Source organism: Acaromyces ingoldii (assembly GCF_003144295.1).
Source record: "Acaromyces ingoldii strain MCA 4198 unplaced genomic scaffold FA10scaffold_3, whole genome shotgun sequence".
Taxonomy (NCBI): domain Eukaryota; kingdom Fungi; phylum Basidiomycota; class Exobasidiomycetes; order Exobasidiales; family Cryptobasidiaceae; genus Acaromyces; species Acaromyces ingoldii.
This window is the reverse complement of record NW_020290249.1, coordinates 319-11,417: the sequence shown is the minus strand read 5'-3', so window position 1 is coordinate 11,417 and position 11,099 is coordinate 319. Positions and strand designations below refer to the sequence as shown.

The 11,099-nt window shown below is 55.6% G+C and overlaps 5 protein-coding genes across 5 annotated transcripts; 3 read left to right on the top strand and 2 right to left on the bottom strand.

The window, feature by feature from the left end:
- Positions 1-81: 81 nt before the first annotated feature.
- On the bottom strand, positions 82-1,537 carry FA10DRAFT_293389 (S-adenosyl-L-methionine-dependent methyltransferase; the record flags this gene model as incomplete). The annotated part of the gene is made up of 2 exons (XM_025524423.1): positions 82-412; positions 483-1,537. 2 exons carry the CDS (start codon positions 1,535-1,537, stop codon positions 109-111), a joined length of 1,359 nt encoding a protein of 452 aa, XP_025376944.1. The 3' UTR covers positions 82-108.
- Positions 1,538-1,804: 267 nt separating this feature from the next.
- FA10DRAFT_285464 (NAD(P)-binding protein) lies at positions 1,805-2,751 on the top strand (the record flags this gene model as incomplete). The annotated part of the gene is made up of 3 exons (XM_025523999.1): positions 1,805-2,200; positions 2,263-2,435; positions 2,493-2,751. 3 exons carry the CDS (start codon positions 1,805-1,807, stop codon positions 2,749-2,751), a joined length of 828 nt encoding a protein of 275 aa, XP_025376943.1.
- Positions 2,752-2,783: 32 nt separating this feature from the next.
- On the bottom strand, positions 2,784-4,546 carry FA10DRAFT_285463 (cytochrome P450; the record flags this gene model as incomplete). Its single annotated transcript, XM_025523998.1, has 4 exons — positions 2,784-2,991; positions 3,049-3,614; positions 3,918-4,291; positions 4,351-4,546. The coding sequence occupies 4 exons, from the start codon at positions 4,544-4,546 to the stop codon at positions 2,784-2,786; spliced, it is 1,344 nt and encodes a 447-aa protein (XP_025376942.1).
- A 1,681-nt stretch (positions 4,547-6,227) lies between these two features.
- FA10DRAFT_229800 (ketoacyl-synt-domain-containing protein) lies at positions 6,228-7,064 on the top strand (the record flags this gene model as incomplete). Its single annotated transcript, XM_025518807.1, has 2 exons — positions 6,228-6,445; positions 6,515-7,064. Coding segments are annotated over 2 exons (768 nt in total), but the record flags the coding sequence as incomplete, so codon positions are not given.
- A 2,532-nt stretch (positions 7,065-9,596) lies between these two features.
- Positions 9,597-10,821, top strand: FA10DRAFT_266312 (alpha/beta-hydrolase). Its single transcript, XM_025521442.1, has one exon. It carries the CDS (start codon positions 9,624-9,626, stop codon positions 10,776-10,778), a length of 1,155 nt encoding a protein of 384 aa, XP_025376940.1. The 5' UTR covers positions 9,597-9,623; the 3' UTR covers positions 10,779-10,821.
- Positions 10,822-11,099: the final 278 nt, after the last annotated feature.

The window sequence follows — 11,099 nt, the reverse complement described above, 5'->3', positions numbered from 1 at the left end:
CTTTCTGTCAATGTAATATGTTCGATCGTCTCAGACACAGGAGTCGTCTCGACTTGATAAGAATCGTTCTCATTCCTCGGGCTCAGAACGCTACTACATGGATGCCGATCAGATTCTACCGACCTCGAAGGTCGTCTTTCTGCTTCTGACCTCAAAGACCCTCTTGATCTCCAAGCCAACGCTGGCGAAGAGGCGATCCCAGTCCGATCTGGTCCTCTCCAGCGACGGAAACAAGGTCATCATGGTAAGATCCTGTTGGGTGTCCGATCGAAGCTCGTTGACAGACGACGAAAAGCCAGCATCTACTGTTGTAGGGTTGAGGATAGAGTCGATGACGAGGATGCGCGAATGAGGTGCCATGCTTTCAATGGTGCCCTTCAGGATGGCTGCGCAACGCTCATCGTTCCAATTGCTGATGGGTGAGGATCGATTAATGTCAGTCGGCTCGGTTCACTGCCGTCTTCGGCTGCCCGCCAACTCACTGGAAGATGGCCCGGAAAGTGTATAGATCTGCCGCCTGCGTTGGGTTCTTTTGGAAGAAGTCATGAACCACCAATTCTGCCCGTCCTTGTTTGATGGCGTCGGGATTCTTTTGCGACCAGAAGCCTTTGGCTTGTTCAATCATCATTTCTTGATCTTGTACGACGACCTTGATGTCTGTGCGAGACGCTTGGACGCTGAGAGCCAAGGATCCAACACCTCCTCCGACATCGACCAAGGTGCCCCCCTTCGGAATCATCTCGTCCCAAGGGACGTCTGCCACAACAGCGTACGAGTCGTGGCTCTTCATGACCATTGTACGGTTGAAACGCTCCAGACGAGCCTTGTTGAAAGGCTCGTTCATCCATGCGAACATGGACTTGTCTGGATAGTCGAACTGGAGGTTCAGGGGCAAATGACCCGTGGCATCTTCTTGCTGTGCATATGGAGTCTTCATAAACTCGTTGATCCTCAGTGCAGGCGGGCCCACATCGTAAACGCCCATGCCAAAGACGGCCTCCAGTGGAGAACCCTTTTTGAAATGCACAGAGTAGCGGTTGTTGGCAAAGTAGCCCTCGGAGGTCTCCTTGAAGACGTGGATAGCGGTCAAGTAGCGCAGCAGGCGAGTGGTACGAGTAGCGTCCATATTGATCTCTTTGGCAATGTCGGTTGCATGAAGGGCACCGTCGGGACGCGTGGCGCACCGCTCAATGACGTCTGCGATACCGTTGTCAGCGGCAAAGTGCAAGACAGAAACGTCGAGGTAGGCACTCGACAGCTTGGCGAGACGGGAGACGGGATGGTCGACGATGGCCCCGAGCTTGGAGACGGCGGACAGGATCTGGTCCCGAGCCTTGCATTCCCTCACCGAAGGGAGGGACGCCACGGCAGGGTCGTCGGTGGAATGAGGGGCGGCAGCATCGATGTAGAGCGGGGCGAGGCCTTGCTGCTGATGTTCTTGCCGAACAACTTCGATGTTATCGACGATGGTCTGTGAGAGCGACCACAGAAGGTCTTCGCCAGGGGCATGGACGATGCTTGGGTTTACTTTTGTCATGGTTGGTTCGGGGAGCTCGTACTGATCAGAGCAGTGGTACAAAGCATTGGGTGCCGTCTATATATCTTGAAAGCGATCTGCCGACAGCTTAAAATTCAGGAGTAGGATCAACAACACGCTACTGTCCCTTGGCCCGGAGTAATCAAGGATTAGTTTACCTCCGTTTAAAATTGCGCCTGCGCCAAAAATGGCGTACCTGAAATTGGCCGTAAGTTTCCTCTCTCTCCCTCGCCAGTCCCGCTCCTTTGCCTTTCGACGACCAACAACATGTCGCAGACTCTCAACGCAGCTCCAGCCAACGGACACGGAATGGGCCGTGCCCTGGTAGTGGGAGGCTCCTGCGCAATTGGACAGGCAATTGCTCGCAGCTTGGCCAGCGATGGTCGGCAGGTGACTGTCACCTACCACTCTTCAAAGGCAGCCACAACAGCATTCGTCAAGGAACACAAGCTCATGGAGGCCGCGCAGCTCGATATTTCCGCGGATCGAGCTGCCCTGGAATCATTCGTGCTTCGAGACAAAGCCGAGCATGGCGGCAAGGTTCCCAATGTGGTTGTATTTTGCGCCGCTGGCATCGAGCCCGTGGCACTGGGTGACATGGACGCAACAGTCTTCCAGAAACACTTCGACACAGTTGTCCGAGGACCGCTCTTCATGATACAAGTGAGGGCAAATGATGTCGGGGCGACGAGATGGCTACGTGCTGACATGCACCTCTACTGCAGGCGATGTACCCTCACTTGGAGCCAGATTCGCGGATCATACTCTTCTCTTCGGCCCTGGCAAGGACCAGCGCCATCTTTGACGATCGCTATGCGCTGTACGCCTCTGCGAAAGCCGCGTGCGAGCAATTGACCAAGTACCTAAGCAAGACACTGGCCGCGAAGCAGACAACAATGTGAGGAAGAGCCCTGCTGACAGAGAGCCGTGCTCAATGCTGACAACACCAACCTAGCAATGCCATCGCACCAGGACCCACCGACACTCCTGGCCTTCGCGCTCAAGCTCGCTCCAACGGTACCAGCCAGAGCGTGGCTGAAGCGGCCCAAGCTGGTGACGCCCACGTGGCACGGCTAGCGTCGTTGGCACCCGCAAAGCGAATTGGCACCCCAGAAGAGATCGCTAGTCCCGTACGGTTTCTTGCGAGCAAAGAGGCTAGCTGGATCACTGGTGCCATCTTGAATGTCAGCGGAGGCATGTGCGTGTACGGCTGATCTATGGAAGTGAAATGAATCAAATTTCTCGTCTACTGGAGTTCCACGCTCTTGAATTGAATGAGACATTTGCCGCCCCGCGGTCCAGAGATGAAGAAGCCCTGCTCCTTCATTTCTTCGACTGGCGTCACGACATGCACGGGCTGGTAGAATCTGAACAGCGTAGCGAGGACGACGTGAAGCTCCATATCGGCAATGTGGCGTCCCAGACAAGCCCGTGTGCCCTGAGAGAATGGGGTTCTGTCAAGGTGGAGATGAGCGGGCGATTTCTTCTTTGCTTCTCAAGTGCAGACTCACAGAAAGCTATTCATCTTCTTCAACTTCGCGACTTCTGCCTCGCTGGATTGAGACGATTCAAGCCATCGCTCTGGATGGAACTCGTCTGCATAGTCGGAAGGTCCCCACAGATCTTCGTCCCAGCGATGCTGTACAAAGATAGATGTTCCGACGATGGTGCCGGCTGGCACATGGTGTCCAGCAAGCGAACAGCCTCTGTTGGGAACTTGGCGAGGCAAAAGTTTAGCAATGGCTGGCGAGAGACGGTAGGTTTCCTTGATGCACGCGACCAGAAATGGAAGCTGCGTGTAATAGGAGGAGGCGTCTTGCAAAGAATCTTGAAGTGCTTCCATCGAAGGTATAGCTTCCTTGAGTTCGCGGTGGAGCTGGGTCCACACGCTTTGACTGCGCGAGATGTGGTTCACGGCCATGGTGAGAGTATTGGCCGTTGTGTCGCTCGCCGCTAGAATGAATCCTCTGGCTTCCATGCATAGCGTCTGGAAGTCCATGGCATGCCCGGTAGCCGGGTCTTTTGCGATTATGATTCGACTGAGAAGCTCGCTTGGGTCATCCTCGCGATTTTCATCCTGGCAGCGTTTGCGGAAATCAGAGACGGACGAGTAGATTGTACCGTCCGCGCGAACAATACGAGAAGCAGTGGCCCAGTCTCCACTCTTCATTGAACCGAGCAATGACCAATACGCGGTGTACAGTGAGCCCCAGCGTGCCAGACGGGAAGCCAACGCCCGCGTCGGTCCATCGGCGGAGCCTCTTGCCACGAGATCGTCCACGAGCTGGCAACTTTGTCGATTCTCCACTTGGCGCCAATCTTGTCCTAAAGAGACCTTTAGAGAAACATCGCCGGCTAAACGCCTCATGAGAAGACTGACGTCGACGGCATCTTGAGCTTCTGAGCTTTCGGCGAGTTGTGCGACCATGTGCAAGGCCTTTGTCCTGATGAAAGGCAGCATTACTCTGGTAGACGACAGGCTGAAGCCGTGGCTGACAATGCGACGGCGCTTGGCATGTAGCTCCTTGTTCCTAATGTTGAAGATCACGCCCTTTCCCTTTTCGGTAAAGAGATCATACCAGTCCGTCTTTAAAAAGGTAGTCGCCTGACGATAGATGGCGTTGACGCTATCGAAGTCGGCGACCGATACGTGAGTAGGACCGATACGTACGACTGGACCGTACTGTCGATGCAAAGCCAACAAGTTCCAGTGCTCCGTCGTGGGCCCTTTTTTGAAGACGTGTGATTCCCTGACTGGATTCGTCGCACTGGCTTAGTTATGTTCATGGCAAAGGACGGTACTGGATGCTCACACTCCAGAGGCCCCGGGATGCTGTTCAGCTCGACTGGATCGACTGCTACGACGGTTTCGGCGTTGCTCTTTTTCCTATGAACGTGGCTCTGCCATTGATACAGCAGAACAATGGCGGTGCTTGCGCTTAGCAACACCAAGGCCTGCAAAACTGACCGAAAGTCGGTCGGAAAGCGCAGGTGTACTTGGAGCGACATGATGGGTTGGTTCGGTGACGAGAGGCAAGCGTCTCGCTTCCCACGCCCAACTTTTATTCTAACCTTCGCTGACGTCTCAACTTCACAAAGTAAATTTTCACCTCGGTTCGCCCGGAGTAACTATGAAAATACGCGTCGATAACCACCACGTCTTTTCTTTCACCAGGTGAGGTAATGCTTGATTACTCTGGATCGCAACATACAAGTTCAGTCCTCGAACCGGATGTTTGAGCTTCTTGCAAGACTTCCTCCATCGAGTCCACTGATCATGGTTCCATCCTCCGCTACTCTTCTGCCGGCATCGAGAGCAGAGCAAGATGGAGAGTCTAGCGCGCGCAGCGACCTCCTCGTCTTTGGCGCCCAGGGGGCTGACTGCAATGAACAGCTCAAGCTGCTCCTCCAACGAGCCAAAGAGGAGAACAGTGTCAGGGGAAGCACGTGTCGTGCCTTTTTGCACGCTGCTCACTCCGCCATCCTAGAAGAAGCGTCAGCCATGTCGCCAGACATGTGGGCTCGCTTTCCGCCATTGGCCAAGATTAAAACGCTATCCGCTCTCATCGATCACTTTACCACCAGTCGTCACCGTGATGCCGCTATCGATGGCGCAGTACTCTGTCTCTACCAGATCGCCTCGGCACTGCTCGCCCCCTCTTTCCTTTCTCGCATAAAGATTGTGACCGGGCTGTGCAGTGGCACGCTCGCAGCGGCGGCCGTAGCTGTTTCGGAGAACCCTCTCCAATTAGCCGGCTGCGGCGTCGAAATGGTTCGTCTGGCATTCTGGATCGGTGTCGAGTCAAGCTGGGAAGCGCACAAGTGGGCGAGGGACAGATACGCCGACAGTTGGACCCTGGCCTGTTACGGTCGAGACGTCAGCGAAAGTGCAGTTCAACAGCTGCTGAAACGCTTCAATCAGCGCTTGTCAGCCAGTGGCACGTGCCAACGCTTTGCTCCGCTCTACATCAGTACCGTCGTCTCTGAGACAAACTTTACCGTCTCAGGGCCGCCTGCCCTACTCGATCTCTTCCAGAAGACCTTACCAGCGCTCCTGCAGCCAGCATCGACCCAAGAGGACGAGCAGAGCGCTAAGATTCCACGCGTTCAATGTGCTCGCATAGCCATCTGCAGCCCATACCACAGCAATCAGCTCTTGGGCCATGCGGTAGAGAGGGTGCTCTTGAAAGTGCAGGAGAGGGACATTGCACCACAACTGCGCCGTCAGCCCCAAACGATCAGTCTGCTCCTGCCCTTCCAAGAAGACTCGAAATTCGATTTGACGGCCACACTCGTCCACGGCGTGCTCACACATGTCAATCGATGGGATGCTGTAGCTCGAGCCGTCCAGCAGCTCGAGCGTCTCGAGGGCCGCATTCTCTTTTGTGACAAAGCAGCACGAGGTCTTGCTAATCATCTGGGCACTCCAGGCCGTCAAGCTCCCCTTTGGGATCTGTCAGAGGCTGTCTATACCCCTGCAAATAACCCCGCCGCCAACACCAAGGATGTTGAAGATGAAGACCAGATCGCGGTGGTTTCCCTGTCGTGCCGCTTTCCAGACGGTGCCGACACGCCGGACAAATTCTGGTCCAAGCTCGCGGCCCAAGACGACTGCTGCAAGGAAATCCCTCCTCATCTCTTCGACTGGAAGGCATACCGGCAAGAGGAAGGGCGCCATCAGAGAAACACCATGTCTGTACCCTATGGCAACTTCCTCGACTCTGTAGACAAGTTCGACAACCAGCTCTTCAGCATGAGCCCAAAAGAGAGTATCCAGCTCGATCCCCAGCATCGACTGGCCCTCATGTGCTGCTACGAGGCCATGGAGGATGCTGGCTTCGTCCCGGAACAAATGTCAAGCTACCTGACCACTCGTGTTGGGTGTTTCATCGGAGCCTCTAGTGATGAGTGAGTCTGAGTATTTTTAGCCACCCCCCGCCTCCCGCTTACTCCTCCACCCTTTCACACTGTGATCAGCTACCGAGAGAATGCTTCGAGCGGGATCGGCGCCTACTTCATCACAGGCAACATTCGAGCATTTATTCCTGGTCACGTCTCCTTCTCCTGGAACCTCGAGGGCCCCTCCAACAGCATCGACACTGCGTGCTCCTCCAGCCTTGTCGCAATTGAATCGGCATGTGACGCGCTCCTCAACAAGCAGTGCGACGCCGCTCTCGCCGGAGGAGTAACCATCTTGACCCAGCCTCAGATGTTCATGGGCTACGAGCGAGCCGGAATGCTCTCGCCTTCTGGACAGAGTCGTACTTTTGACGATAGTGTCAATGGCATCTGCCGAGGTGACGGCGTCGGTGTCGTCATGCTAAAGCGCCTTTCCACCGCCGTTGCCGAGGGTGACAACATTCTGGGCGTCATTCGCGGATGCCAATCGAACTTCTCATCTCTTGATGATAAAACCCGCCTTGCAGCCCCCTCCCAACAGATGCTTGAGAATCTCTTTCGCCAGAGCTGCAAATTGGCAAAAGTGAATCCTCTCGATGTCACCTACATCGATGCGCACGGAGCAGGCCAAAAGCAGGCCGAGGCGGCCGAGGTCAACGCCATTTCAAAAGTCTTTGGCAGTCCCACGCGTTCTCGACCACTCTACATTGGCAGTCCTAAACCTACCTTTGGCTACTCGGAGGCAGCATGCGGTATGGCAGCCGTCGTCAAAGTGTTGCAAATGTTCAAAAAGCGAGCCTTGCCTGGCCTCCGCCAGAACTCACCCAACTTTCGGTTCAACGCATCCTTTAACGATCTGCAGAGCCTCAATGTGGAGATTCCACTTGATACGGTCGAGCTTTCGCATAAGGATCGACTGCTGGCAGGGATCAGCAATACGAATTTCTTGGGGGGCAACTCCTTCTTGATCATGGAAGAGTACACGGGTTCCCTCCCAAGGACCGGTGTAGACCCGAGAACACACTACGTTGTGACCATCTCTGCGAAGAGTCGCAACGCTGCTGAGTCCACAAAGGCGGAATATGCTTCCCAAGCTTCACTAGGCCATGAGGTCAGCATTGGCGACATTTCCTACACTTCGACAGCGCGAAGGCAGCACTTTGGCCACCGAGTTGTGGCGACCGGGTCAGATTGGGCGTCCATCGCGCAGGCGCTGAAGGTAGCGCCCACCCATTCCATCACCGACACGAACGCCCTCGTCGGCCTGGTGATCCAGCAAAAACACTCTGAGGAGATGCGCAGAGGATTTCAGCACCTGCATGCCACCAGCAGGACATTCCGCATTGCTTTTGAAGAGGCTCTCACGGCCAGCAAGCACGCAGGGATGAATGAATCGTCTGAGTCCTTTGCTTTCACCGTTGCATTCGCAGTCGTCTGGACCAAATGGCTTTCGATCGACGTCGTTGCCACTGATCTCACGTCCCTTGCGGCTTCTCTGGTGGTCAATGGTGCACTAGACGTGTACACAGCAGCACGTTTTGCAGTCATGCAGAGGAGCACGCCGCTCGAGCAAATTGCCTCTAGTCTGCAGTATCATTCACTGAAGATCACGACGCTGTTATGCAATGGTGACTCGGTCATACTTCTTCCCGTCGGCTCCACCATCAACCCTGAAGCGCTGTCGCAGTTCTTTGAAGCAAAAGCCGACCATCCGGTGACTTCGCCGTCGCACGCCATCAGTGCACGCGCACAGGAGCTCGGCATCCCTGGCACAAGATGCTACAGTCTTCACATTGGAGAAGGCTCCGAAGCCCACGGCCATCAGTCGCTCACGTTTGGACCCAACATCTGGAAAAGCATCACGGAAGGTCTTGCTGCCCTGTACGCTGGCGGCATTGACCCTGACTGGAAAGCTTATCATGCGGATTACGCAGGAGACGTCCGCCTCGCAAAGCTGCCAAACTATCAGTTCGACCTTCAGAGCTATTGGATGGAGTATCAGGATCGAGGTTTGCTTCCTAGTACGGTCTCCAGTGGGGAAGAAGAGGAAGACGAAAGCGAAGCGCTGCCCGAAAGTAGCACACCGACTCCGTTTGCCCTGCTTGGACGGCGCTGGCCAGAGCAAGACGATCGCGTCACAACCTTTTCAATCGATGTTGCCAGCAACTCGCTGCTCATCGGTGCGGCAAAAGGGCACAAGAGGAACGGAAAAGCCATTCTACCGGCCTCTGTCTTCTTCGAACAGGCCGTGGAGGCCATCACTTATCTGCTGAAACGGTCCGATTGCGATGACGACTACATTCTGCAGACGTCTCATTTGCAGCTTCTGAGACCATATACGCTAGAGGACAAACCTCAGCCCCTCCACCTGCGAGTGGAGCACGTGTCCGAAGAAGCCGTGGACTGTACGTGGTCCATGATGCCTGACGGCTCCTCTCCGCTGGCAAAGTGCCGAGCGTTCCTCGGTCAAGGCAGGGGCTCGGAGACGTCATTGGAGAGGGCTGTGGCAAGCCAGATGCAGCAGGTACGAGACGTGGGCAACGTCTTGCCCAACGTTCTCGCATACCGGCTCCTAACCAAAGCCACCACGCATAGCGAGCAGTACCAGTCAGTGCGAGAGATCTGTTTCTTTAAGGACGAGGCCGTGGCAACGATCGCCACATCCACGCCACGTGCCCCAGGCCTGCTCGCACATCTCTCCGTACTGGAGGCGCTCCTTCAGGTCACGAGTCTCCTCCCAAATATCAATCTTCTGGACAACAGCGACGCAAACGCGTTCACCGCAGACGAGATCGGAATGCTGTCGCTCATGACTGGCTTCTTTGAAGGGGGCGAACCCGACCTCGACGCTCCGATGGCGGTCTATGCTGTAGCAGCTCAAGATGCCCGCAGCAAGCACGAGGTGAAGGTCGACTCGTACGCATTCAAGGGGGGCAAGATCGTGGCGACGATGCTGGGAGTCAAGTATCGGAGGTCAACGGACCAGACTCCAGCCACATCGCCGCCAAAAAAGTCTATGGAAAGTCAGCCAGGCGGCAACAGAGAACCGAAAGCTTTGACTACCGCTGCTGCTGCCGCACCCAGCGCTCCAGCTCCTCGACGTGAGGTGAAGAAAGAGACGATTGCTGAGCCCGAGGATCGCACCTCGTCGCCACCAGCTACAACCTCGGCCTTAGCCTCCGTCACGATGTTGAGGCAAGTCTTGATCGACGAGCTGGGTATCATCGAAGCAGATCTCACCCCCGATCAAAACCTGGCCGATCTCGGTCTCGACTCGCTCATGTCGCTGCAGGTGCTCGGGGTGATGCAAGAGAAGGTCAACATGGAACTACCTTCGAGCCTGTTCATGGACTATCCCACCTTTCGAAAGGTTGACGAGTTTCTTCAACGCTTAGGCGCTCCTTCCGTCGACTCGCAGGTGTCTCAGCCATCTCAGCCATCGCCACCGTCGCAGCCATCGCGACCGACCGCATCCGCCGACGCTCAGGCACGGCAGGTGACAGCTTCACTGTCCAAATCGACCAAAGACGACCAAGCCAGCGTCCAAGAAATCATGAAGGAGGTAGGCACAACCAAGCCAGTCCTCGTGTCCGGCAGGTCCTTTGTCGGCAAACAGGCGCCCCTTTACCTGCTTCCCGATGGTTCAGGCACTGGTGCCGTGTACATGGAGACGGCGTCCCTTGGCAGGCCCGTCTATGCTGTCACGTCCCCGCATCTGGCTAAGAACAAACATGCGAACTGGAGCGTGGAAGAGATTGCTGCAAAATATCTGGAGTGCATCGCCACCATTCACCCTGGCAACCAGGAGCTCTTTTTGGGGGGTTGGTCCTTCGGAGGCATCGTAGCTTTCGAAGCTTGTCGACTACTCGAGTCACGAGGCTCGATCCCCGTCCTCGGTGTGCTCCTCATCGACTGTCCCGACCCTACCTGGCCCCCTCTTCCCGACACTGTGCTCGACTGGGTTTACGGTCCGAACGGCAACCCGGAGCTCAAGAAGCAGGCACCTCCTGGATTCTCTCCCACGATGCGCTCCCACTTCGACTCGACTCTCGCCGCCTTGGCGCGGTACAAGCCGGCACCGTTGAAGGCAGGACCTCCCTTTATCGTCGTCAATGGCCTCGACGGGCTCGGCGGCAGTCCTGACGACGTCGTAGGATACAACACTGCTGTCGGCTGGCTTCAGAAGGATCGCCAGAACCTCGGTCTGCACGGCTGGGACAGGTATCTCCCCGAGCACTCGGCAACGGTCGTCGAGGTTGAAGGCAACCATTTCACGGTCTGCAAGAGGAACGCAACGGAAGCACTCGCGACGGCGCTGCAAAGCCTGTGGAGCCAATCTTAGCAGGCTGCAAGGTAACGCCCAATACCTGTACATAGAAGTTCTTCTCTCAAATAATCATATGATCTCTCCTATTCACTTGCTCCTGTCACGCTGCGGTGCGGTATCGGAGCTAGCTGCGCCATTTTCTGCAGTCCCTGCGGCCATGTTGATTCACAGAGACTAGAATGCTACCAAGCCTAAACCTAGGCCACGATAAGTGAATTTGGTACGCTATGTTACGTTTTCGTCCATGATCGCGCGGACAGCTAGCCTGCTTCGATCAATCGACTATCTTCCGATTGATCGACTAGCCCTGGGCCACGTGGTTTTCCACTTAGTCGA

Coding starts and splice junctions, on each gene's coding strand:
- FA10DRAFT_266312 (XM_025521442.1), top strand. CDS start 9,624: ATGTTGAGGCAAGTCTTGATCGACGAGCTGGGTATCATCGAAGCAGAT.